Consider the following 27,416-nt stretch of genomic DNA (forward strand, 5'->3'; position numbering starts at 1 on the left):
GTTGTAAGGTTGTTGTCCACAAAATTCAGATTCACCTATGTGGTATGCAACAAGCAAATAATTACACACTTGAGAGAGACATTGATTATTTACTTATTTTAGAATTGCACAAGCCTGCGTGCTTGGTGATATTTCACAAATCAAGCATAGCCCACTGGGCTTTCCATGCCATTACTTACACACAAAAAGCGTTGGGCTAGTAACCTCCCAAGTATGATTGGTAATAATTACCACACAGTTACATAGTCCCATCTGACCCCCATGCATGCTCAGGAGAAGGATCTTCACCTAGACAGGGATCTCTCTGACCTGGAGGCACGATTCTCAGTGTTGCAATGGAGGTAGTTCACCTCTATCCAGGTGTGTTTAAGAGGCATCTGGATCTGACACTGGATGAGGTGGTTTTGTTTTTTAGGAGTTACGGTGATAGTGCTGAGTTAGACTGGTTCAACTTAAAGGTCTCTTCCAACCCTGATTTTAGGATTCTACAGGATGTGTGGGCTTTAAACCTTTTGCCAAGTTGGCAGTATATACATCAACACCTTGATTTACTTCATCCATAGAGCTTGTTTGCTACAGAATGTCCTTGACTAAGTGGTGCTAACCACTTGCCGGGTTCTACTGACATACAGTATCTTTTATTTTATGAAAGACAGGAAACCTGGCCTGGATATTAGAAAGGAATTCCCTACTGTGAGGATGGTGAGGCACAGGAACAGGCTGCCCATGCCTGGAAAGCGTTCAAGGCCGCTGAGCAACCTACCCTGGTAAAACTACATCTACTTTAAGGCCCACTCCTTAACACCCTATGGTTCTGTAACCCCTGGGGCTTGTTGGGCGCTATCTGTCCCGCTGGTAACTCTCCTTTGTGGCCGGTAAGGAGCAGGCAGAGCCGCAGCACGGCCCAGCGCAGCGCGGGCGCCGCCCGCCCGCCCCTCATGAGGGGCCGCCCGCTGCCGCGTGGGCAGGCGCTGCGGCGGGGCACGGCGCTGCGGCGAGGCCATGGCGCGGCGCGGCGGCCGCCGCAGCGCCTTCGCCTGCTTCGTGCACGACCAGCTGCCCGAGCTGGAGCGCCGCGGGCTGCCCGTGGCCCGCATGGCGGACGCCGTGCCCTACTGCTGCCACGCGTGGGAGGTGAGGGCGGAATGCCGGCGGGGCCTTTCCTGGAGGGTGGGCTCGGCGCCATTTCAGACGTGGCCGTGCCGGCCTCGCCTCGGCGCGGGGCAGCGCTGGTCGTGTGCCCTGGGCGGGGTGGTGGCGTCCTCGGCTGGAGGAGTGGTTCCAGGAGGTCTCTTGTTCGTGGCTTGCCCTCGCTCGGAGGTACTTCACCTTCGCCTTGCTGGGTGTTTGTAATCATGGCTTGCGGCGGTATTGGGAAAAAAGCGCCTGGGTGTGTTTGAGTCAGTCTTGGCAGCCATCGATAATGTCCTTTGGAAGTGCAGGAGTGATTTCTTACACATGGGGTTTGTTGGTTTGTGGGGCTGCTAGAAGGAAGTGGTGCAAACCTTTTTGTAACAGCTAATTTTCCTTCAAGTCCCTGACAGAGGAAGAGAAGGCAGTGTATGCAGAGAAGGCTCGTACATGGAATAGCAAGAAACGCTCTCAGAAGACAGTAAAGGAGGTAAATGCTGCCAATGGAACGCCCTCAATAGACGGAGGAGTAATCGGGGTCGGGCTCTGTGTGCTTAGATACAAGGATGCTGTGCAAGTTCCACCTGCTCTCCACATCCTCCAGCCTCTGGAGGGTATGGCTGCAGTACTAGTACATACCATTATACGGGTTATGCAGGTAAATGTTCTGGGTTGAATTGAAGGTAAAAATACTTGATACCTCTTTCAACCATCACAACTTGTTCCTTTTGGCTCATTTACCAAGTAAAATGTAGTTCTCTAACACCTTAGCTTTATGTTTAACAGTATTTTACACTGCCTAACTTAATTTAGAAAAATTATACTGTAAATTGGTGTTACTTCTTGTTATAGGTTCATGTTGGTTTTGCTTTGTGGATGTCATTGGTTTAAGCAGATGTTTGTCTGGTGGCCTAAAAACACATCTTCGAGGCACCTGATCTGTTGTTCTGCAGGAGCTGTGTAGTGAACCAGGTCAATGAAGTGTTACGGCATATGCACAAATAGAATAATTACACCCTGCCATTATTTTGAGGTTGGTTGGCTATGGGAGAGAGTAGTAACAGTGTTGTGGAGAACAATATAGAAGTCGGCAGTTGGGCTGAGTGTTTGTGGTTGTGTCTGAAATGGTACAAAACAGATAATTTTTGCTATTTACTGCCTTGAAAAGTTGCTTGTCTGTTTTGTTTGTTTCTGTCTCTTTTCCTCTCCCCACACTTCTCTGAAGCAGATTTACTTAAGAGTTTGAATTATGTGAGGTGTCAGCTTATTTTATTTCATTTCAGTCTTTGTTGGTTGTGTAAAAACTTGTGTGTCCAAGGAAAGAAAGTCACGTTTACTGTCTAAGTAAATGGATAATACTGCATTTACTTCTTAATGCTCTATTACTAGATAGTGACTCTGAACAATGAATTAATGGTGAGAATAAATTCCAGGACTTCAAAACACTTACTAGGTGATAGAGGGAATGACAGGATGGTTGTAGTTTGGAGTAACTAGAAAAAATGGATTAGTTAAATGTGTCAGTCTAGACTAGAAGGGGGGTGTTAGCAATGTTTTCTGGTTTTGGGGACCTGTGTGTCTGGGAAGAAGCTGTTTAAAATGTGATCATCCTTGTGTGGTTTAGCAGGCTGAGTGTGTAATTATTGAAACTCCATTTTTATATGTCAGAGAGAGCTAAGTGAAATGGCAGGTAAGTCACAAATGGAGGCTTCTTTGTTTCCTTCCACAAGTTGTAGCATTTTAGAAGATTGCAATCACGGGGAGTAATGAATAATTGCTTTACCAGAATAAAAATCACCATCCGTACTGTATTAATGGAAATAGGTAAATATAGATATATGAGATTATGTGCTCTCATTTTATTAATCCCAGCCCAGTACACAGACAACCACAGTCACTTTGTGTAGTGAAAGCCCACGTTCCTCTTTTGGAGGTGGCCAAAGCTTGCTTAGATGAGAATAATTCCTCATTTTGTTTTAAATAGTTGAAACGGATAACCAATTAACTTTGCCTGAGATGGTTATCTGCAATTGGGGTACCTGGGTGTGGATGTTATTCCCAATTTGTGTTTGAGTGATCAGATTCTGTAAGGCTGCCAGGTTTCTTTTTCTATTAAAAGCTTATTGTTCATGAATGGATTTTCAGAGCAATCCAATGACTTCCTTAAGGCTTTATCAGCTTTTCATGAACCTGTTTCCCAGTCAAAGACAACTAACACATATGCCAGGTGCTTTTTTCATAAAACTCATGGAGAAAAGTTTTAAATTTCAGTTTGAAGAGTTCCTTGCCTGTGACAGGTGGTTGAATAATAACTCCTTGGGTTTTTTTGTATTACATTTTGTAAATTTAGCTGTAGTTCTTTATAGCAGTAATGGGTTGACAAAGGTACTGAAGAGCAATCTTGCTTGCCTGGCCTGCACTTTAATAGGTTAAACTTTTCCACCTAATGACAGCTATTAGTGGATATTGCATTTCCCTCTGATACAAGGAGCTGAAGGACTTTATTTGGGACGAGAACACTTTTGCTGTGTTGTTTTTTTTTTTAACTTTCTCATCTTTTCCAGACTTGTAATGCGCTTGATCCGGTTCCTGCTCCTCTGACCACAAACATGCCCACTGCTACTCCTTTGCCAGATGCCTCTGCTCTGTCTTGGAAGAATGATCAGGGTATGGTGATTTTTAACCAGTTGATCCTGGTAGATGAGCTTGCCCTTTGAGGATATTCTCTCAGTGATACATGTACAAAGACTGTTTACATTTTGTTAAAAGTCGTTTGTGTCAGATGTTTTACACTACTGGGCTACTGCTGTAAAATGTAGAGGGACATCAGGGAAAATACTGTTCCCCCTCCAACCTCCAAGTATTCTATCCTCTGTTTTTTAGCTCAATGGCAGTATAGCCACTAACAGTTTCTTAACAGTTATTTCAAAGTTTTTAATGAAAAGGTAATTTTTCAAGTCCTACATTTATGATTTGACACGGTCTAATCCAAGTTCAGCGTACAAGAATACTTGTACTGATTTCAAAGGGTTAAGAATTGCTAGATACCAGAGTTGCAAATTTGTATGACAGAGGTATTATTAAAACAAGAGTCTGGCCTCATTGGGAGAATAAAAGAGGGAATATGCACTCTATCAGTGCCTTTATAACATCCTGACTTGCTTCCTTATTGAAAGAACTCTAGAAAACTAAACCTTTCTGACCTGTACCTTGTCTTCAAATGGTTGTTCTAATGAGAGTTGGGTATGGAACACATTTGTAGTCTTCTACCCAATGAATATTATGGTATTCTGAAAAATGATAAAAGGTAGTGCTTACAAGGTAAGTCAAGAAGCCAGTTCATATAAGCTGTATCTGCTGTGTGGTTAAGTCTCAGCTCCAGCTTTTTGCCTTAGTCTCTTGAACTGTGTTCATGTTGTCATGGTTATGGGGGAGCAAGAAACAGTAGCTCCATAAAAATGAAATGCTTATTAGTGCCCTCTGTGCCAGGGGTTGTGCTCCCTTGTCATTGTGATGCAGATTTGATTGGGCTGATCCTGCTGGCTGGCTTGACTTGACACAATTCATCTTTTAGCTGAATGAGAGGCATAATGATAAAGGATAATTGAGATACATTTCATGATGCTGCTCTTAATATTTCTCAGTTAAAGTTCTGTATGGGTCCCTGGAGCTATATCAATTTTTTCATAAGGAGGAGAGGTGTCTTTCCTATGACCCCTGGGCTTGTACAGTTTAAGACCCACAAAAGAGAGCATGACCATTCAGGCTTAGGGCAACTGATGTTGAATGTCCTAAAGTTTGGCATCCAAAATTATTTATATGTAAAGACAGTTACACATCTCTAGTACAGCAAGTAGGACTTTTTTGATGAGGGGCTGTGTCAGTCTCAGATTCAGTCAAAGAGAGAAACTGAGAGTTTCTAACCAGGCAGAAGCCTGGGAATCTGTTGGAAAAGAATGTAAATAATTCTTTATCTCTTGTTTTCACATTGTTTATAGTTAAGTTCTATCACTGTACATCAAGAACTCTGCACCAATGGTGTAGGTTGTTTTCACTTCAGGACCAATGGACTTGGTCTGCACAAAGCTCTGTATAATGGATTTTGAATAAAATTGGAATTTTTACTCTCACAGCCTTCTGAGTCAGTCTCTTTGCTCCTGTCCTGCCTCAACAGCATCAGGGCCATAGTTAAGAGTAAGGATTAAATAGCTGTATTAAACTTCACTGAGGACATTGTGATGGTCATGGAGAGAAGGATTAAGGTGTATTATAAAATATTTGTCATAGTTGGATACTTTAATTAGTAAATGACAAATCTGTTCCTTAACATTCGTGTTGGGTATTCTTGCCACTTTGTTCAGGGGCTCATTTGGTGGAGGAGAAGCAATCCTTTTAATTAGCAGACTTCTCATCTTCTTGCCCCATAGGATTACTACCTACTCATTTAAGTGGTGTAAGCTGCCAAATGTAGCTTTTGAGGCTGTTTTGCAGCTACTGGTTTGGTTTTTCCCTAGCCTTATTTTCTGAAAGGGCAAAGAGACCTATCCTGAAAAAGAATAATGGTTCCTGTTGGATTGCAGGCCTCTTAACATCATGTGGGTTTGGAGGTTGGCTTTTTTTTTCCAGTTGCTTTTATTTGTTTGGGGTTTTTGCCCCATCTGTACACACAGTAGGATCTCTGGAAGGTGTCCAGTGTGCCTGAATTCTGCGTAAGTGTTGTTATCTTGTCATCTTGGATACAGAGGAAGATCTTTGTGTTTTAATTGGTTGTTACCCTTCTTCACCCAGCCATAGGAGAAAGCTCACCAAAGCTTTCCCTGGATGATGGGAGACCAGCATGGCTTCTGTAACCTCTGGTGCCTTGTCTGAAGATGGTTTTGTTCTTTTTCTTTCAGATATGGTTGCAGACATATTCTACTTCCTGGACATCTACAGCTATGGGAAGCTGCCACCCCACTGCGAGCAGCGCTTCCTTCCCTGTGAGATTGGGTGTGTCAGATACTCCCTACAAGATGGCATTGTGGCTGATTTCCACCACTTCATAGATCCAGGTGAGTTCCAAGCAGGTCAGAAGTACTGTGGTGAGAGGGAGGCTTTCTGGAGTCACTGCTGCCCAGGTTAGACTTCTGGTATTAAGACAAGTTTGTTTCTCTGTAAATTATAAATGGTCAGGCTTCTTAAAATATCAGAGCAGTACTGAGCTTGTTTCTGCAGAGATCTAGTGTCAGAACTTCATGTAACTCCAAAAAGGGTAGGGTAAATCCAGGAGGATCTGTATGTGTTTCTGCTTTATATTTCATGTCAATGAATGTTTCTCTTAGCTGGACCCAAACAAACTCTACAATGCACTTTTTTTTTTTTTAAAGGCATAGAACTGAAAATAACTTTTCCAAAAATAGTTGTGGCACTTTTACAGGGGAAGGTGAAGCTGTTCCTTTCTTTATGTGAAGGTGTGGTGTATAGTGGAGAGTTAAAGATCTCTTCTTGGTGGTGTTAGATGATGACTGTGCTTTCTCCTCTTTTCTGCAGAAGTACCACCATGTGGTTTTTGGTACCACTGCCAGGCTGCCAGTGAGTATTAAGAAAAAGAATGTGCAGTTTTAGACTCAGCTTATCTGACCTCTGTCCAAATGTTTTGCAGGTCTTGATAGTCTTTGTTGTATCTTCAGCATGAAGTGCTAATTAACAACAGGGTAACTCAAAGATACTACTTTATATTTAGAAGTTATGTTTAGCAGCTTGGCATATATTGCCAAAATTAAAATATCTACACCATTATTTTGTCTGACTTAGCTTGCCTGTTATCTTTGTGACTCTCAGTAATGTTTATAGACTCCAGTTTGTTTCTATTAGGACACTTCCTCTCCTTATGTACAGAGGGAACTAACTTAGCTCGTGTTTTCCTATGTGTAATACTTGGATAATGGCCTTTTAAAAGGGGCAGGAGTGTAAGTGTTTGCTCACACCCCAGAGCTACTGACAGAAGCAAGGTTTTGGTAGCTTAAACACAGACCCTGTCTGTGGAGAGGAGTGTGTGTTTGTATGCATGTATATATGTACACAGAAAGATAAAAAGGAGGGGGAACTGTATCTCTTAAGGAAACTGGACTTCTCACAATTTTGTGGGTTTTTTGTTGTTGCTTTTTTTTTTTTTTTTTTTTTTTTTGCCTGTCCCCCTTCCCCCCTCCATTAGGTGATGAAACCCACAAGATCCCTATAACGGGATTTCACCTTCCTCGTTCTTGCTACGCACTTGTCCTGCAGGAACTTGTTGAGTTTGCCCAGCCAGCCAGAGGTGCTCAGCTTCGCTTCTTCTGCAGGGTATGGCCGAGGTCAAAGCTCTAAATCTCCACTTCTGCTTTCCCTCCTGTTGGATGACTAAGGAGACAGTTCACTCTAAAACCTAATCAGTGTGCATTTAAGTGGGGAAAGACACTTTTTGCCAGTGTCCCAGTTCCATGCAGGAAGAAATGGCCTCTAGAAGCCAGCCTTTTTATAAAGCAGAGACCTAATTTTCTGCCTTTTTATTTTCAGCCTTCACTTCTGGTTCTAATCTACTGATGAAGAGGGTCTTTTGTTCTCTGACATTGTTATGATTTTGGTTAAGGGCTCCTAAGATTTGACTTAAATTGGATGTTCTCAATAATAGTCATAAATCCTGCTTTTTTGAAATGATATTTTTACATTTTTGTGACTCTTTTCCCCATGAGAATAACACGTGTCTTAAATTTTTGCTCAAGTTTCATTTTCCAGGCAACAGAACAAAATGTTAGGATTCAGAGGTGTTTAAATTTCAAAACAAGTCTATTATGTTTCAATTCAATTCAAACAATCCTTAAAAAGTAGGGAGGGACAAGATACTGGGCTCCATCCATAAATACAGGGCTCTGAAGAAGTTTTCATTTGGGTCGTCAGGGAGATTGCATTCAGTGCCACAAACAATTTTGGTTTGGAGGTGGCTTTTTCAGCCCTGGACAGAAGTCATGGAAGTGTCAGAATTCTATACTGTACTCCTTTGAGATGACAGAACTCTTTTTTCCTCCAGTCTAATGACAGATTCCGAATTAACTGGTGTCTTGGTCGAATGGCCAGCATAACAGGTAGAAAATGGATAATTTTTGTCCATTCTTTTCCCCTCCTACCCCCAGAAATAAGGGCTGTGTAATCGTGGACAGCTGTATTTGTCTGAAAAGCATGTCTCAAAGTTTTCATAAAAGCTGGTTCTGATAGCTAGAACTCCTTTGCATGTGCCTTCCTCTTCCTTTCTCCCACCACTCTTTAGGAAGCCAATTTTTTTTAAAACCACTGGTAGAATATCTTTGTGCTTTGATGCTATGATAAGAGGTTGGGCAGTGAACAGGGGCTGACTGAGACATGAGCTGAGCAGGATATTCAGTGACTCCTGTTCTCCTGGCATGGATTTTCACTGAACTGTAGGCATTGAGAGCCACTGGGAGCTTTTTGCAGTAGAAGACCTGATAATGAAACTGTACCAGAAGAAATACCAAAAGGAGCCATCCAAGATCTGGGTGTACAGAAAACTGGATGTCTGCCTGTGGGATTTCTCCAGTAATACCAGGTGTGTTGGGTGGCTCTTAGTGTAAATGTGCCTGCTTTCAGATTCTTCTGTGTTGGTACAAAAAGTGATATTTGCTTGCAGTGCTGCAGGAACATATTGGGTGAGTATGCAGTTAATTTAGAAATAGACCCTAGTGCTTCTTCTACTACTAATTTAAGAAAAGAACCAATAATTCTGCCTTAAATTTCAGTAGATTTAAAAAAATATGTAAATTATTCCTGGAAGTCTGCTTGGAATATGGATTTTAAGATCCGTTGGGTTCATTGTTGTCACTTCGTCTTTTTTTATAGTCAGGCAATTTTCTGCTCCCATGAGTGTCTTTACTCTAGAGGGAGACCTTAAGGATGGAAGAATGCACTCTAAAAACATGTTTGGAGAGGAAAGTGAAGATGTTTATGCTATGAGGAGTTATTTCACATTAATGGGAAGCTTGAAATGGTTCAAATTGTTTAAATTCCATTTGTCTCTTAGGGTTCACTTTTTCTCTCTGCCCCCCCACCTCAGCATGAAGCAAATTGCCTGATAAGCAGACCTTTAAGCTCTGCATAAGCTACTTAGGGCAAAGCTATTGACCTCTGTGAAATTTTAAAGGTACTGCATGGTCTCTGCAACAAAAAGATGCCATTTTCAATATTTGTTCCTGTTCATCTGGCCAGACCAACTGTTCTTGATGATGCACAATGTAGGTGCTTCTGAAGTAAGGCTGAGCTTCATTTCATGTAGGTGCAAGTGGCATGAGGAGATTGATATTGCCTGCTGTGCTCTGGCATCCTGTAAGAAAATGGGGTGAGTAGTGCTTGAGGAGTTGACTCCCAAAGGATGGCTTTTATTTTGTTAGCACTTCAATGGTGATAGAAGTGTTAATTACATTAGAATTCACTGTTTGACTTCAGAGGTATTCTCAGTATGCTCTGGCATATCTCTACTTTGGAAACTTCTATACTGCCTGACATAAAATGGAGCTACATAAGGTTCTGTAATCTTTTTGGTGGGGGAAAGGAAAAGTAAATTGTTTGGAAACAAGGAAGTGCCATTTATGATCTCTGCTGGCAGCAATAGTAGCACTTAGACAATAATAAATAGTCTTTCCTTCAAAAAACTTATCATGGACTCTATGCCCCCCCAAAAAAAGTTTTTTTTCACATTTCTAAGTGCTGCATTTGGTAATGTGGGGAAGCAGTTTGTTTTTATTTCATATGTAGTTGTACAGCAGACTGGTGGTCTTGGAAGGATGCAGGGATGCTGGCATAAAGTCCTTCTGCCCAGTGGTATTTTTTCTGTGCATCTCGTGCTTTGGCTGCTTTTGTTTGCCAGCTGAAGAACATAAAATGCTGTGCTTCCACACATCAGCATTCCAGCCCTCTTAGCCAGACCTTTCTTGTTTTTCTTTTTTTTTTCCTTGGTCAAGTTACTGCATCAGTAAATCCTTCGCTAGTGTGTATGGAGTGCCACTAACAGCAGCTCACCTCCCTCTGCAAGATTTGGATTGTGATCAAAACACAAATACCAGGATTGTGAAACTGGATGCTGGACACACCCAGGTCAGATTTTTTTCCATTCATACCCTGATTTATTTCCAGTTGCCAATTTCACATGAGCTGTTTCATCTTTGGATGCTGTCCTTTGTGACATATGTTGGACAGATGAACTTGCAGGTTTTTGACCATGATTCATAGGTTTGATGGATAATGGTGTATGTTTCATGTTAGCAGATACATCTATCTTATTTTGAGTATTTATTTTTTCATACAGAAAATGAAAGATGAGAGTTCTGGATATGACAAACCTTTGGGTTCTTCAAGACAGGATCAAGAGCTTGTCCCCTCTAATTGTGAGTTTGAAACTTTCACATTTTTTTAAGCAGAAGGAACTCTTTAAACTTAATCCAGTTATTACTTTTTCAAGTTTCTGGGCTTAGATGTTGCCTGTAAGTGGTGTACAGCTCCATGTGAGCTGTGCTTATTATTGTGTGTGGATTTCACTGAATTTCTTAAGACTCAAGCAGAAAGAGCTGGCCTTTTCTTACTGGACAGAATCTTAGGGTCAAAAACATCTCTCAAAATTAAGTTTTTTTTAGAAATGTTGCTCTCTGACTTATGCTTTTCTGTTACATGAAGCCATTCCCATGCCCAGGTGCTTTAAGGCAGGGCTGTGTTTAAAATAATCTCCATGCTCTTAAATCATTGTATGTACAGAGTGAGCTGGTCCTTGTTGCAAATGTTCTGTCACAACTCGGTTAAGAGTCTTCTCTTTTAAAGTCTCTTTTTGGAGAAAGGATGTTTTTTACTGAAAGGCCTCTGAGCTCAGTTTATCAGGGCATTTCATGGCTAGCCTTCAGAGGAACAGAAACAAGTTTGCAAAATAAATAAGAATTCTGAGTTTGCAGCTTGTATCTTATGCGTAAGATTTGTGCCGAGTTAAACTGTTCCACCTGGAAACCATGATCTTATGGTCTTGGTGTTTGTGGAGGACACAGGCTGCCTGACTTTTTGTATCAGAGCTGTTAAATAGGTTCAGCTCCAGAGCATGAAGAACAATTCCATTAATTTATGTGAGCTTTAAAGGCTGATTTGATGTGCAAACTGCATTTAATTTAATAGGTGACTTTCCGTGTGGTGTGAAGACCTCCCCTTGTGGAGCGAGTGTTGTACAAGGAAGAGGAGCTATTCGATTGCTGAGAAGTGCATCTGATCTATCCAAGTCTTTCAGTAACTGAAAATCTCTTTCATATCCAGGACTGTGAATTCTAATTTTCTTCGTTTCCCTAAGATAACTAGTAGTTTCTCCAGACTGCAGTTTTTCATCTTCTGTGCAAATCTTGACAGTTGAAGTTCTTGTTAGAATGATAAAACTATTGAGTGGATTTAAAGAATCCTGTTCGTTATCTACAGGAAGACTTACTTTGAAGGGACCTGACAGTCATATCTTTAAAACTGCATGCTGTACTAGTTGTATTTCTTAATGAATAGACTGCAAATTCAAGATTAATCAATGTAATTGAATTAGAACAATTCTTTAGTGACCAGTGTGCAAACAGCTTAAACTTTTTGCTGTATTTCTTTTTTTTAATGACCTTCTCATCTCCTGCATGTGGAAAATGGGATTTCAGTGTGTACTACAGTCTTGCTTCAAAAACTGGTGCATGGGAGAAAGCATTGAAGGTGTGAAGGGCTGCCCTAGGGGAATAAATTAAAAGTCAGTAGTCACAAAACTTTGCTGTAATGTATCAGTTTTAGCCATGAAAAATTTGAGTGGTCTTTCAAGGCAAAAAAGCAGATTTTATATAAAGTGTCTTGAAAGAAATAATGTGGCAAATTTATCTATTTTTTAATGTTCTTAGAGGAACAGGCTGTATTATATACATCAGGGACAAGTACAGCATAGACTTTTTTTTTTTTTTAATTTGCATGAGTTTTTTTTTTAAGAAATGCATGTCCCTGAAACTTAGAGAAGGAAGAGAAGTGTAGGTGTTATGAGGTTGATTTGTTAGTGTTTTTTTTGTTTGGTTTTTTTTTTTTTTTTAAGGAGTATCAAATTCAAACTGATATATTTCACAAGAGTTTAGCCAGGCTGGGTAGATACTAGTCATAATTATTTGAATACACATAAATGAGACACTGTTTTGATATTTTCTAGGAAGTCAGATGTTCCTTTTTATGGAGGTAGTGCTTGAACTAATCCCCAAAAAGTTGTCTTGTCTGAGCCTTGTGCTTAGCCCATGTGTCTCCTAAGCAAGTGATTCTGAGAAATAAGAGCTTATTTTGTTAAGTTGTTTCTAGATTTTGTACCAACAGATGTCCAGTTTTGAAATACAATTTCCATAGCAACTAACTGTGGGAAGGTTTCATTCCTTGTAGGTACTGAAACTCAAGATGAGGTGGTTCATTCCCTTGAATAAGGAAAAAATCCAACAAAACAAATGCAAGCAAAACCCAAAATATAGCCAAAATCAAAGGTTTATTTGAACATGCTGATCAGGGTGTCAGAAAAGGCCAAGTTTAGTTGGAAACCTGTTACAGCTGCTGTAAGAACAGTTGAACCCTTTCTTCCATTGTTTTAGGATCAGTGAAGCATTTCTGTTTTTACCTAACTGTTCACCTTTATCATTGAATTTCCTCAATTGATTCTGTATTTCCTTCCTTGGAGGCTGCTGTCTTACCTGCTGAATTTCACCAAATAAGGGACATTAAAGCTCTAAGGCTGAAATTTACCAGTGAAGCACCGGGAATGTTGTAACAGACTGACAGTGTCTATCAAGTAGTGCTAAAGGCTTTTCTGCATTTGTGTAGAGTTGTCCAAGTTCCTTTACTGACAGCCATTGCTGCATTGGTATTTCATAGTGTACAGAACTGTTGTTTTTGAAGCATTTTCAGAGTTCACTCTTGCAATAAAAGTTTGTTTTGGTTCTTATGTAGGAGAGAATTCATTAAAAATTAATTAAAATCATTGTTAAAACACTTATTCACTGTTAAGAACAATTTTTACTAAGCTTGATGTATTACATATCAGGACTGAGATAAAGAATGTGAGCAGAAGTGGGAAAATGCTATTAGGATTTCGTGGCATATCTGTACCTTACCACCTGTAAATTAAAATAGCACATAAGATGGAGAAGATCTAATTATGTGCTGTAGGGAGTGGGCTGTTAACTGGGGCAGCAACTGTCTTACAGTAATAACCAACAACTCCAGAGGGTTTTTTTTTGTAGTGAAAAGCCTAAGATCTGTGCCATTAGAATGAGTACACTAACTTCTATTATAACTGTTATGTTATCAGAGTGTTTGCTGTGTCTAAGGTAAGATGGATCTTTAATGTGTCCTTAGCAACATGTCACTCATCCAAATCCTAAAAGAAACAAGGCAGAATTTTAGTGGGGATTTTCTATGTGGAGGATCTGTCAGGTGACCCTCTGGAGGAAGCAGTGCTGTGATCCTGGATCAAACAGCAACAGCTGATGCTCGTTCCATGGGGTGTGTCCTAGAGTGAGGTCCATGCTGAGTCATTCCCTAGTAGGAAACTTGCTGCATTTCAGGGATTCGGAGTCTTGAGCTGTCACAGTCAAGTGGTGGTGTGCTGAAGGTCAGATTCTTCTGAATAAGTACTTGTTTTGGTGAATGAAAACCTCTATTCTAGAAAGCCCTGTTTTGATTTTCTTGTAAAATAGTTGTGTAACCCTTTCTGCTAGGAAGGATTTCAAACTTTGCCCAAAAGTGAAGTCACTCAAGTATATGTGTGAAACTGGGTTTATTTTCTGGTTGATAGATAGAAGTAGATGCAGCTGGCTGCGAAGACTTTAACAACATCATTCCTTTTGGCAGAGTAAATGTACTGTGGTGGAGCAGGAGAAAAACAAGTTTGTTATCTAGTTTCTGCCCTCCTGATGACTCTGAAGGATTATCATCCCTCACTGTCACCCCAGAGTGGCCAGCCAGTAAATTTTATTGCAATGATTTAGTAAAATGAAGAAATTGGCAAACACTTCTATTAATCTAACGCTGTATTATCTCAGCTCCCTCATTTTTCCATGGTTCTGTCTTAGAGGCTCCCATTAAACTTCTCTGCCATTTTCAAATAATTCCCTTCAATCCCTAGTGAACAGGTGAAGCACATCAGAAGTTACAAATTTCCTTATGTTGGGCTCCAATAAATTTAGTAGTAGCTCCAACACATCCAGAATTAATCTTGGAGGTTTGATCATTGTATTGTGAACCTCATCAGCCAGAACATTGCCTCTGTGTCTTTCCTGGAACAGTTGGTACAAATAAACAGAAAAGGAGTGCAGTTTCTCTAGCAACAAGGATGGTGAGATAATTAACTCCTGTCTTCCTGACAAGTTGTGAATTGTGCACTGTACTGAATCTTGAAGTGGGCTATGGCAGCACCAGCTTTTGTGTGTCTGTAATACTGGAAATACTTCCCAAGATCCTACCGAGGAGTGGAGAAGGCAGTGGGAGCAGATCTTGGTGGTTATGTGGGAAGTAGGGAGGGGTAGAATCCCTGGTACCAGCTCTGTGGGGTAAAGGAGCATTAAGGTTGGCAGTTCATTAAGGACAGAGTCTCCCAAACACAAGAGCAATGCAGGAATGCAGGGAGGTTGATTGGGAAGACTCTCTTGTCTTTGCAGGAATCTTATGGCTGCATGCTGATGCAGTGTAAGGGGGGAGAAGCAGGTGTGGGCTACAAAGGAAGAATCTCTAAACACTGGCCAGGGCTGTAGGGATCTTGTTTGTAAAGCAGATCTGTTCTCAGGGAGGGTTCAGGGAGGAGAAGAGCAGCAGTGGGAGTTGCAGACCCATGCAGTTCCTCGAGCCACATGTGCTGCATCCCAGGATGCAGGAGGCTGACTGGCACATTTTGAGGCTGCTTGCTCACCTTTGGAAGGTGACAGAGCACAGGAAGTCTGCAGCAATGGGAGGTAAATACTGCATTTATCTGTCAGAAGGGTGATCTAGGAGAGCCTGGGCTGCTCAGTTCCACTGCACTCCTTGGAAAAATCATGGAGCAAGCCCCCTTGGAATGTGTTCTTGGGTACATGAAGGAGAAGTGGGGGACTGGAAAGAGTCAGCATGGATTTGCTGATGCTAAATCATGCCTGACCAGCCTGTTTGAGTTCTGTGATAAGTTTCTGAGTAAAGTTGAACATAACTGAATAGCAGTTTGCTGTGTAAAGAGTAAAGTAGGAATTTCTACCTGGTCATACATTTTCTCCCTCCTTCCTGCATTTTGAGGGAAGTGAGTATTGAAGTTCAGTATAGATATGTTAAATCTTTGGAATTAGTTAAATTAGGCTAGTGATACTTATCTTCCCTCCAAATTCATTATTGCTGGTTTAATTTTGCATAAGGTTGTGGCTATACTAGAGATAACTCTTGGAGTTAGTTCTTTTCAAAAGACATACAAGACAGGCAATAAATAAATTCAGTCGCCGGAAAACCCTGGAATAAAGCATGAGTTAGAATGTGTTTATTCCTGGCTGATGGAGTAGAACAAATTGGTTGAGGAAAAACACATAGAGCATTCTAATAAATGCACTACTTCCAGGGTATTTTTAAAAAGGTAAAAAATTATGCAGCACTGAATTATCTCAGCCATATCTTTGTGTGTTGTTGCTTAGTTGATTTCTCAGTGCGGAAGTGAGCTTAGCATTGCAGAACTTGAAGTAGTGATGTTTTAAATGTTGTCAAGTTGGACTCTCTTGCTTTTCCTCTGCTAGTTCTTATGGAATGTGCTTGCAGAGTATTAAATTCAGGGGTTTGGGGGTCATTTTGTAAACTCTGTATTTTGTGACCGGTTTCTTTAGACAACTTAGTGCAGTTGCTTACTGCTAATCTGTATTTTCCTTCATGCCTAAAATGACTATTGTGCAAGTGTTACTTGAAGACTTCAGCTGAATTGCTGACAAACAGCAATTCAACTTCACCTATCCTAAAAGTGAAGAGTGTGGGACAGGTAGCAGAGGGTTACAATGGTTTGTTTAGTGGCTGCTGCCAGTTTCTGCCTATATTCTGGCATTTTTTTGCTGATAACTTTCAAGTCCTTTTTCTGGACTTTCCAGTTAAGATCTTTGAGAATCCACACTGTTATCCCTCTCTGTTATTCCTGGTTGAGGAAACAGGTTGTGCTGACTAATGTCTGTAACATTTACAAAAGAAATAGCTTTTGTTTCACAGTAGAAATGTGTTACAATGGTAATCAGATAATTCACACTATCCCTGCTTGTTACAGTGAGACTGGAATACATACCAGTTCTGCTTCTGAGCTGTGTACCAAATTTTTTTTATCTGCCTTCAGCTTCTCTGTGCAATGTTCTTTTTTAGCCATCCATTTTTGCAAAATTTTATCATGCATCATGAGAAAATGTCTTGCATTTCAGGTTATCCACTGCCAGAGATTTGGATTTTTGTGTTCTTTGTAAAGAACTCCCGTTGTAGATCTTTGCAGCTGTTATTACTACAAATGAGTAATTGTATTTTAAGTATTATGTAAAACAAAGGCAGCCAGAAAGCAAGCCAGAATTACAGTTCTAGTAGGGTGGCTTTCATAGTTTGAAATCTAGAAAATACTGGTCATGTGTGGGAGGATGGCTGGTTCTTCTTTGAAGTTAAATTTTAGATATTTATTACAGTAACTGTCTGGGGGTAAAGGGTATGTGGGAGGCATTGCTGAAATTCCCAAAGTTGAAGATGCAGTAAGGAGTTTTGAAAGGATAAATATTTTACTGCAAAAGTATCTTAAAAAAAAATAAGATTTTAATTGATAGTCCTTGGGGACAGACAGTCCATTCTCTTCCAAAGATACTAGTGGTAGGATTTCCTTCCATGTTTGCACACATCTTGCACATGAAATGCAGTGCTTCTGGTTGTTACAGTTTTGAACAAAAAGCTATTTTTCCTTCCACCCCCCCTACCTTCTTTAAATTAAGGATGTACTTGCCATGTCTCATGTTGTAATCCTTTCAGAAGCAGCAGGAGCAATGGACTATTTCTGACTTGCCCATGCAACAGTCAGCAGGAAAAAGTAATGTAATGAAAATTAGGAGCTCTGGGAGCTAGAACTCAGAAATTCAGGAGTCTGACAGTAAATAGGCTACTAGTATGTTTCTAGTTCTTATCAGCTGCCCATCTAAGTTCTTACCTTATCTGTGACATTATGTACTCTTGTCCCAAATAGGAGACTCACTGGTCATCGATGGTTTTTTCTTCCATATCTTTATTTTTATGTGCATGTACAGTACATACAAAACCCACATTTAATAAAATGTCTTTAAAAATCATCTTGCTTCAACCTCCACAAAAACAGTTTCTGTGTTGGACAGTGGTGAAAGCTGTGACATTTGCATGACTTAGTAAACAAGATCACCCTTCCTTGATGAAATGCAGTTGGTGACTTTCAAACCTTTTGTGGATCTGGGGATACATCAGCAGCTCTGTTCCTCTGTTCTCCAAATAGACCCGACTGGTTTCCTTTTTCAGAAAGTTGGAAGTCTGGAAGACTGCTTATTTTTGGATGACTGGGTGCAGCAGTGCTCCACATGCATTTTTCTGTTATGAGAGTGTGTGTTGGTGCTCAGTGTACATCAAGCACTTATTTCCAGGGAAGCAAGAATGTTCTCTCCCAGAACTTGAAGGCAGAGCCTTTGGCTTTCATTTTGTAATTTAACTTCTTGCAGTAAGAAAGAGGGATTGATTTCTTTTCTATGGTTATGTCTGTGCTTCAGCAGATCCTGGAGATCACAGTGGTTTCTTCATTCATGCATTTTCCACATCCTCCCCTATGCTCTCATGCCTTGTTGGCATCTGCCTGGAGGGTTCATTTCTGTCTTCTTGCACCCTAAAACATTGTTCAGGAGTAGAGATGTTAATCAAAACCATCCCGAAGCCTCTCTGAAGAGGTTTTGTGTCAGGATACTTTTAAACTGCTCTAAGCTGCTCTAGAACTGCACCCAGCTGAAGTCCATTACTTCAGTCTTGCTGGTGATGCAAGAGGTGTGGGAGCTACTCGGTGTTTTTTCATAGCATGTGTGCTAATTCACATCCAAGGTTTGAATGATTTGATTCTACCCAGAGGCACAAAGGTGTCTGGGACTCCTGGGCATCTCCATGAGGAGAGAGGGGAACCACTGGGATGGACAGTGAAAAGAGAAAGCAGTGCATACTTCCCCAGATTTTTTTCTCCCTAGCTTTCTACTCTTACCTGTTGATGCTGGAGGGAAAAGGAGAGCCCTTTATCTGTTGCATTCACTGCTGGAGGGAGAGGTACTCACGTCATCTCATAGTCGCTGTCCTTGCTTTCCCGGCAGCAGCAGCAATAGGCAATGATCCCAATCACCACAATGGCAGCAACAACTCCCCCAATGATGCCAGCATACAGAGCTATGTTCATGGATGCTGAGTGGGAAGGGAGGAGTTAGCAGGGGGAATGATGTCTAAGGGGATCAGCACAATCACTGCACTTCAAACCCCACCAAACAATGTGGAAGCCACATTTGTTTGACTGCAGCAACTAGAAATAATTCTCTACTGGGTAGTACAGGAGCAGTTAGCTACTGACAGGGAACTGAACACCTGCTTCTCTTTGTCTATAAAATTTTGTTTCAGACATCGGAAATTCAGTGCTGTCTGACTCTACAGAGCTTTTTTTTGTCATTTTTGGACTAACCCAATGAGCTAGTGAGTGCTCTACCAGCATGTAAACCACTGGAGAGGGTCTCTTAAAGGTGTGCAGAAACCAAATGATAACATTCCCCTCCTTTAATGCTTTGACTCTGAGCTAAGATGTTCTCTCTGGTACTTCTCTTGCCCAAGGCAGCCCCATCTCTTACGTGGCACAACGCTGACTGTCATGTTGCAAAACTCCGTTCCCACAACATTTGTTGCAGTGTAGATGTAAAAGCCAGAGGTGTCTGCTGAGATGTTCTTCAGAGTTATTTGTTGCCCTGTTGTGAAACACAAATCAGGCCAAAAAAGATAAGAATTAAAGCAGCGAAGAAAGTAGCAACAGCAGCCCTCCAGTTGCAGCCCAGGGTGGCTGGGGTGATGAGAGGTTATTAAAGCTGATGGATTGCTCTGCCTTGCTTGGGAGCCACCATGCTCATCCCTAGGTTTTAGAGTGATTTGTGGGAGGATAAACAGAAGTGTGCTGTTTTGATTACAGGGAACATGTGGTATTTGAACATTTCTTTTAGAAAGAAAATTGTAGGTGGCGGGTAGAGAAGTGTCGGTGCTTAGGGAAAGCTTTTTTTTTTGGTGCTGGATTTTCAGAAATGTCAGATACCCAAAATCAGGACCTGGCTCTGAGAACTGGCCATCCTGATGAATTAACTTGTTCAACAAGAGAAAGCTCTTCAGTCCTGCAGCTCCTAGAAGTTCAGATATCAATTATTTAGCAGTGGGGAGAAAAGTTTTCTAGTCATAAGAAGCCACACTGGCTATGTAAATAAAGAACTCTAGTGACAGCATTGCAGTGATGCTGATGCTTTCTGTCCAGCCTCACACAGTTCAGAACCACAGGCTGAAGCTCAGCTCTGTCTGCTCAGGCAGTCAGTTTGTTTGTTACATCTCCAGCTGATACGGGTATGTGTAGTCCATGCCGTTTGCTTGTGATAGAGGTCCAGATCCCTTCTCTGAAAGCAAAAGACTGAATACTTTTTAATTACTTTGTTGTTTCCCTGAGATCTCACTTTTTTTGCATTGAGGATTTGCTGGCACCTAGTGCCAGATAGTAGAAGAGCATGCAAACTGAGAAATGACAGGCCATATGCTTGCTTGATTTTTAGTTTTTTTATTTTCTTTCAGTCTCTGCATACTCCTTATATTTACTTGTCTCCCTCCTGGGTTTTTTTTTGGGATCTTTTTTTGGTGGGGTGTGTGTGTGATGTTTGTAGCTCTCAAAATCTCAGTCTAGAAGTGGAATTTAAATGCTTCTGATAAATCAAAAGTGATTGAGTGAATGAAGTGGGGAAAAATGTGGGTCAGGTACTGTGAGCTCTGAAGTGTCTCCTGAGGGGGTTCTGCATACTTTGCAGCAGTGGGACTTGCTTAGCACAGAAGGCAATTACCTGTAGTGACAACAGGGCACCCAGCCAGCCTGGGTCACCTGGGGACACTCAGCACAGGGCTTGGCCATGGGTGCTCCGATGAGAGCAGAAATGAGGTGGGAATGGGCCAGCAGAGACTCCTGTCCCAGGGAAGAACGGGGTGACAGCAGAAGCTGCTGCTGTGACAAGTCCCCGCTGTGCTCAGGGCTGTGTGTGATGTGCTGGCACCACTTAGTGGCCATTGAAATGAATGAAGTTCCTGCCCCTGGTGACACATGTTTTATGCAAGAATCGGCTGCGAGTGTGGAATATCCTGTGGAGTCTGATCATCTTAGTTTACTTCCCTTAAACCAGGAAGGGTAGGTACAGACACTTAGTCTTCCTGAAGCTGGACAGGCCAGGAAAAAAAATTGTTTAATGAAATAAATCTGAGTCCTCTGTCACTGATACACTTAAAAGAGTCTTAAACCCTTGTTTCTGTAGAAATGGTTCCTGTTGTAGAAATTCAGCTCCTTTTTGCTTCCAGATTCTAACTTAAAATGAAAGCAAATAAAATATAAGGGCCTGTGTGTCAGTCCTGAAGAACCAGAAGCCTTTTTCATGCTCAAAGTAGCAATGGTGTAACTTTCTCATACCCTCTTCCTCTAGGTGAGGGGTTATCTCTGGAAGAAAGCTTCCAGAGCCAGCTTTTGTTTCCTTGAGTTTAGAAAGAGATCTGCTTGTTGTCAAGCAAGCTGGGATGTAAAGACAGTTAGAAAACTCAGTGTTGTTCCTCATATTATGTCTTACTCCCAGCAATTGAGAAATAATTCCTGTTTCCAGAGCCATCCATCTTCCTCACTAGGGGAGAGATGGAGTTTAAGTCTTTCTGACCATTCTTACTTCAGGTAAGAGTCCTTTTTCCCCTGCTAAGTTACTCCTGAGCATGTCCAATATCAAAAGGACAACTTTTCAAACTCCTGTTCAGAGAACATCCTAGAATAAGCCTTAAGGGTGTTTTTGTATTTGCATTTTAAAATCTTTCCAGCCCTCAACTGCAGAGAGCTCAATGCCTTGATTGTCTTTGATTTGATGTCTTGATGTCTTTGGATTTCCCATACCTTCTGCGTATGGTAGTAAACGGGGCTCATTTTGCATATTGAAGCTTTTCCAGGTGTATCTGGGTGTTGGGGAGCCCTCGTGAGAAGCACAGGTCAGGTTGATTGTTTGTCCATATTCTGGTGTCCCCAGAATCTTGCATTCAGGCTTCGATGGTGCAACTGAAGGAAGAAAAGAGGAACTGTATTAATCAATTAATTAAGCAGTTTCTTGTTTCAGCCCATCTGCATCTGTGGGTTTTATTCTTGCAAGCAGAGGCTGGTCTTGCACCTGCCACTTTCTTCTTAAAGGAACTAAAAGTGAGTTTGAATCTAATTTGTTTCTAATTTGTTTTTCCTTTTTTGGCACTGGAAAGCCAAGAAGGAATTGCAAGATGCTTTTCAGGATATGCCTGATAGTGTTAGGTTGACCCATCCTTTGATAACTGGAGTATGACAGGCCACAGGGGGATGAGGAAAGCCGTGTAATGATGCCTGGATTATGAGGAAAGTGAGCTGTACAGCTCTAAAGGCTGTTTTCTACAGCCAGCTGTCTGAGGGAGTTACGTGCTCTACACATCCCAGTGTCCTTCCATAGGAGTAGGAAAACACCAAAGGTGGAATTGGGGATGACAATTATTTTTTTTTTTGCTATTAGAAAACCTGTTGTTTAAACCATTGTGTGCATTAGAGGAAGGGCAGGTGTGCCTGCCAGGGCTGTGGCAGTGCCTGTGTCACCTCACCGAGGACGAAGAGGTCCTGGAGCGCGGAGGTGCGCGGCGGGTCGGCGCGGAGGCGGACGCTGCAGACGTAGGTGCCGTTGTCCTCCATGGTGACGGCGCCGATGGTGATGCTGATGTCCCCGCTGTCAACGTCGCCGATGAACTGGATGCGGTGGTCGTAGCCCTCCCCGTACTGCACCAGCCCGTCGAAGTACCGCGACACCGCGTCAACCTGGCACAGACGGAGGGGACAGCGTCAGCCTCGCTTCCTTCTGTGTGCGTCCGCCATCAAACTCGATTCATCAGCCCACTCTTAAGGAGCAGCTTGGAAAAGAGGACCTTAAACTGCAGCCTTTTGGGAAAAGGCCAAGAAAAACGTAGGAATTCAAAAGGATCTCTGTTTCCATCTGGAATCCCCTTCTCACACCTTATCTGAAATCAGAGACAACTGATTTCCTTTGCTGGGGGTTATTCACCTTTCCTCACCATGAGGAGGGGACAGCATGAGACTTGTCTGAGACCCATGTCAGTCAAATTGCCCTGTGATTACACAGACTCTCCCAGCAAGGATCTCCAAATAAACCCTTGGCAGTTCTTGCAAGGAGATCTCCAAAGGCTGCTTCCCCTCTCACTAATTCCCAAGCACACAAGGAGAACTTCAAAAGTTTCTTAGCCTTCCAATACTTTTGGATGTATTGGAAGGTTAAGAATGGATGTAGGAAGACCTCAAGAATCTCTCCATGTACTGTTATCATCAACTTCAAACTTGTATAGTATCAAAGATATGTGTATTAGACATACACATTTATATATATACACATATATTTTTAGAAATTATCAGAGTGTTTCACATGTTTTAATAGATGTAAACCCCACATACATACAGTGATATATCCTCAATAAACAGCTGTAAGACCAAGGGAGAGGAGGAGGAGGGGTGGGGACTTGCCCACTGTTGTGCGGTGGATTTGAGATAAATTGCATCTAGACTCAGCATTTCTGTCTGCACAGTTCTGGGATTAAAAAGAGTTTGGGAGAAGTCTTTTTTCTTCCAACATCCATTCCCACTCACAGCTTCCATCTCCTATCCCTTCTTGGATGCCCTCTCACCTGTTTCTTTATGCAGCTCAGTTTACCTTGCTATTGATTTTCTTCCAGACAACCAGGTCTCCTCTGTCAACAGCTGAGTTTGTTTTAAAATTACAGCGCAGGGTAGCATTTCTTCCTCTTGCCACTTGGATTTGCTTCTCAGGTGCTTCCACAATGAGGGTGTGAGCAGGCACCACAACTAGGAAGAGAGTAATTGCTGCACTCAGCAAAAATAACAACATCTGGATTCCATGGTAGTCTCTTTGGCTTCCTTACATGCCACAATAACACCTCATTCCCTGCCATCCAGGACATTCCCCACTGAGCAGGAGGTGATGTGTGCTGGAGCTGATTGGCTCTGGGAAGCAGCTGCACAGGATGGCTTAGAGCTAAACTCTGCTCTCTGTTCCTTGCTTCCCTCTTCTTCGCCTACTCATATATTGCCATGGAGTTTAGAAAGATGCGTTATTTTTTTTCCTGAGCCCTCCTTCAGTGTGACTGACACCCTTTGACAGTTCAGAATGTACAGAGGGAGACAGATAAACAGATACTACAAGTGCATCAGCAGTCTTAAGGATTCAGGCTAAACTAACAAACTGATATTGTCAAATTTCAAGGATCAGGAAAACTGTCAAATAACTTGCCTCGATCCAAATCCATAGAAAAGTGACATTTTGTGCTAGGGAATCAAAACCTGTTCATGTTTTTCATCCCTGAAAATAGAAAAACCTAGAGAAGCAAACAGTGGTTGAAAGAAACAAAGTAAGAAAAGCTTTTAGTGGTTTTGAAAAATGAGTACGGTAGTAGTCACCTTTCTTCAAGAACTCCAGCTTCTGCCTCTGTGGAGCACAGGAATAGCTGAGAGTTGAATAAAACAGAAATCCCTCTGTGCCCTGGGGAAGCATGCAGGACACAGGACAGGTGTTTCTTCTTGCACTGAATTCCCTCTGACTTGCTCTTAATTCATCGTATCTTATCATTGCCTGGTGGGCAAGTCTTTGTTATTATCAGAATCGAGCTGGACATTTATGTCTGCCCTGCCATAGGTGACCTTCATGTCTGGAGGAATCCATAGTTAAAAACACCTGCTTTCTCCTAACAGTTGGTGTGGGTTCTGCGTTTGTCTTTGTTGCTTTGAGGTTTTGGTTTTGTTTCTTTTTTAATGAAATAAATTTCCATTATTTCCATCATTTGTGGAAATCATTTGGGGAAATGGTAAATGGCAAGGAAGGAAGTGCTGCCCAGAGGTGCTCCCATGGCAAAGAGGAAGGTGGTGCAGTGAGGAGGAAAGAGTAGGAGGTATTCCCCCATGAGGGCCATGCTGCATGTGGTGGTGAAGGTTTATTTCTGAAAGCTGAGTCACCGTTCCCTGGAGAGGATTAATCTGAAAAGTTGCCATCTAGCAAACTTTGGGTCCTCATTCTGCCATATCTTTGTCCAGGTTAGATCTATAAGGAAGTGTAATGTATAAGGGAGAGAGCAAAGGATTTCTAGATTGCACCTTGAGTTGCAAACTGGTTGTGAATACCCACTTTTTTAGACAGGAAAAGCACACAGCCCCCTGCACTATGTCAGAAACTGAGCACTGCCACATCCTTGACTAGTATTGAACACGAGTCCTGTAGAAAATAAGAGTGTTGGGACCCAAAAGGTTGTGTTGTCACTGCATTAAGAACCTGGGGTCACAATTCAGGTAGTTACACAGGGTGCCATGGGACAGTTGGCACAGGGATCTGCTTTTAGCCTAAATTCCCTTCTTTCTGCATGCTCTCAACCACTGGGTTGTTCTATGGGCTCCCACAGTTTATTAGCGAGGTGTGTTTTCACCTTCTCCTCTGTGACATGGCAGGGGTGGCTTCTGTTCTCTTGAGGATTATTTCATTTCAACTGCTAACAGTTATGAGAAGGAAACCAGGGCAAAGTATTTCTAACATGCTTTTATTGCAGCCACTCCCAGATCTTTCCCTGCTCTGGAGCACCCAGGGCAAGGCACATGTTTGCATAGCTCCAGGGGTCTTTCTGACTGCTGTTTTCATATGCCCTCCTTATGAGAGACACCTGTGAAAGCTTTCTCCTTGCTTGTCGTGACTGGATAGAGATGCTTTCATGCATTTAGGTGAAAAGCACCACTGTCTGTACTAGGAGATGAAGCAAAACCAACTTCCTGATTTTTTTGTCGCTCAGAAACTGCTTCCACTGGGCTGGGATTCACTGGCAGGTCATAAATGCAGCCCTGGGGCAGAGAAGAAACCACCCAACCCTAAGATTTCTTTTCCTTCTTCCAATTGGGTGAGTCAAATCCTACAATAAATGAGATCTTTTTCTTCCAGACATATTTGTTGCAGAGTTGGGGAACAACACTGCATGCGAGGCACGGCCTGTGACACACTTACTCATCTGTCACCCTCCTGTCCCACTGCTTCTGGTGCTTTTCATTTGTCACCCACATCTCTTTCTGCCTCCCAGAAAGAGCTTCCCTCTCTCAGGGAAGCAACAGTTTCATTCTGGGATGTCACTGATTCAGGCTGATTTCCTCCTTCCCACTTCTCACCATGTTTCACTTCATAGTCAGCACATTTGAAAGTTGTGGTTTATTCTTCAAAGGTTGTTTTTTTTTTTTTCTGAGTGGAAACAGAATCTGTTCAAAATGTGTCTGAAGGGAGGGGAAGCAAATACTGAAAGAACTCCAAAAAATGAGAGGACAAATAGCCTACATACTGCCAGAGAGACAATGTCTAGATTTAAGTCCTAGAGTTACTTTTTTATGTGTTATCACTTTGTGTGTTTATAACATTTTAAAGAATGCGAGAGACATTTTGTATGTTTATAACATTTTTAAAAATGAGAAAGGTTTTCTCTCCCTCTGCTTAGAGATTTGTACTTGTACAAAAGAAGAAGAAAATCAAAGTGACATTTCTACTTTCACATTCCTTACTGAATAATTGTTAGCAGAGTGAAGGGCAACTAATACTATTACAGAAATATTTTGTTTGCTGAAATAAATCGAGATTCTGATCAAGCAAAAAAAAAATAAATCTTCATTTGCATGCTTGTTTATCTCTGAAAAATTCCCCATACTTAATTTGCATAGCATGGAAGGTAGAATAATGAAAAAGGAGCGTAAATATCAATGGCATTGCACAAGTTACATAATGATCATCAAACCATGACCCAAGTCACATTTCTTGCATGTGGAGCCCATCCACTTTTTCTGATTACTTTGATCCTTGTGAATTTCCTTTTTGTGGGTCTTTGTTGAAGTGAGGTTTTCAGGATTTTTAGTTACAAAACTCCAAGCAATTCCCATGTGCATAGCTTGGTCTGAAGCTGGGAATAAGGTGTAGGAACGTTGATATGAGAATATGAGACAGGATAAAAAGCAGTGGAACTGAGACTTCCAGAGGAGGAAGTTCCTTCTTCAGAGATAAATATCGTATTAACAGAAACCAAGAAAACACTTTATGAAAAATAAATCCCAGCTTCATGAAGAACAGCATTTTCTCACACTCCTAACAGTTTTGGGAGATGCCTGCGTGTGTGGACATTCAGCCCAGAGATGGTACACCCACTTGTCTGGCCATAAACACAAAGGAATCTTCTCTAAACAAGAAAGAGACATACAAAGTGCACTGGAGTCCTTGTACTTTGTAGTGCTGTTTCCTTCCACCCAACCCTTGAGGACATAACCAAATTAGTACTTACCTGCACTGAAAATGAGCAGCCCAAGTCCTTTCATTGCTGTCCCCCTCATCTCTCCTTTGTTTCACTTCAAGGTGCTCTTCCTTGTAATCTCCAGGAGGCTGGGTAGGTAATTGGCTTTCCCTGAAGGGCTGCTTTGCAGTGGCATGGCAGGTTTACTTCCTCAACCTCTTTTAAAGTGCTTCTTCCCCAGCCTGCCCCTCCCCTCCCAGCCAGAATGACAAGCCACATCACCAGTAGGCTTTGACATCACTTGCTGCTCTCTGTAAACTTGTGAGCTTCTTCCCTAGTGAACTTTCTCCCACAATTAAATGGCCTTTCCCTGTTTCTCCCAACACGCAGGTGCATGGAGCACAGGAAGGGTGTGGTGGGACTGGGGCTGGAGTGTGCAGTGCAGCTCAAGTCATGCATGTGATGACAGGCAACTAGGGGAGGATAAACCTCATTTTTCTTAAATATTTATTAAGGAACAGAGTTAAAAATATTTATTAAGGAACAGAGTTAAAGGGCTTTAAGGACCTGAGGGGCCTAACTCCATTTACTCTAAATACTCATGCAAATACAAAGTTTATGGGAGTTGGATG

At 41.8% G+C, this 27,416-nt stretch overlaps 2 protein-coding genes across 2 annotated transcripts; one reads left to right on the forward strand and one right to left on the reverse strand.

Annotated features, from left to right (window-relative positions):
* The first annotated feature begins 1,002 nt into the window (after positions 1 to 1,002).
* MAEL (maelstrom spermatogenic transposon silencer) lies at positions 1,003 to 11,426 on the forward strand. Its single transcript, XM_031506305.1, has 12 exons — positions 1,003 to 1,134; positions 1,535 to 1,621; positions 3,696 to 3,798; positions 6,027 to 6,182; positions 6,661 to 6,702; positions 7,325 to 7,452; positions 8,177 to 8,231; positions 8,569 to 8,710; positions 9,434 to 9,496; positions 10,119 to 10,251; positions 10,463 to 10,541; positions 11,311 to 11,426. The coding sequence occupies exons 1-12, from the start codon at positions 1,003 to 1,005 to the stop codon at positions 11,424 to 11,426; spliced, it is 1,236 nt and encodes a 411-aa protein (XP_031362165.1).
* Positions 11,427 to 17,941: 6,515 nt separating this feature from the next.
* GPA33 (glycoprotein A33) lies at positions 17,942 to 26,919 on the reverse strand. The gene is made up of 7 exons (XM_077790655.1): positions 26,836 to 26,919; positions 23,181 to 23,332; positions 22,066 to 22,276; positions 21,347 to 21,505; positions 19,032 to 19,145; positions 18,474 to 18,597; positions 17,942 to 18,040 (listed from the first exon to the last, which is right to left on the reverse strand). The coding sequence occupies exons 1-7, from the start codon at positions 26,882 to 26,884 to the stop codon at positions 17,959 to 17,961; spliced, it is 891 nt and encodes a 296-aa protein (XP_077646781.1). The 5' UTR covers positions 26,885 to 26,919; the 3' UTR covers positions 17,942 to 17,958.
* Positions 26,920 to 27,416: the final 497 nt, after the last annotated feature.

Source organism: Lonchura striata, chromosome 2 (genome assembly GCF_046129695.1).
Source record: "Lonchura striata isolate bLonStr1 chromosome 2, bLonStr1.mat, whole genome shotgun sequence".
In the NCBI taxonomy this organism is placed as follows: domain Eukaryota; kingdom Metazoa; phylum Chordata; class Aves; order Passeriformes; family Estrildidae; genus Lonchura; species Lonchura striata.

Excerpts from the sequence above, each read along its gene's own strand:
- MAEL (XM_031506305.1), top strand. The coding sequence starts at position 1,003 with ATGGCGCGGCGCGGCGGCCGCCGCAGCGCCTTCGCCTGCTTCGTGCAC. Across the intron at positions 7,453-8,176 it reads AGCTTCGCTTCTTCTGCAGG|TCTAATGACAGATTCCGAAT; the intron begins GTATGGCCGAGG and ends TTTTTCCTCCAG. Across the intron at positions 10,542-11,310 it reads AGAGCTTGTCCCCTCTAATT|GTGACTTTCCGTGTGGTGTG; the intron begins GTGAGTTTGAAA and ends TTAATTTAATAG.
- GPA33 (XM_077790655.1), bottom strand. The coding sequence starts at position 26,884 with ATGAGGGGGACAGCAATGAAAGGACTTGGGCTGCTCATTTTCAGTGCA. Across the intron at positions 22,277-23,180 it reads GGAAGAAAATCAATAGCAAG|GTTGACGCGGTGTCGCGGTA; the intron begins GTAAACTGAGCT and ends CGTCTGTGCCAG. Across the intron at positions 18,598-19,031 it reads GACAGTCAGCGTTGTGCCAC|CATCCATGAACATAGCTCTG; the intron begins GTAAGAGATGGG and ends CTTCCCACTCAG.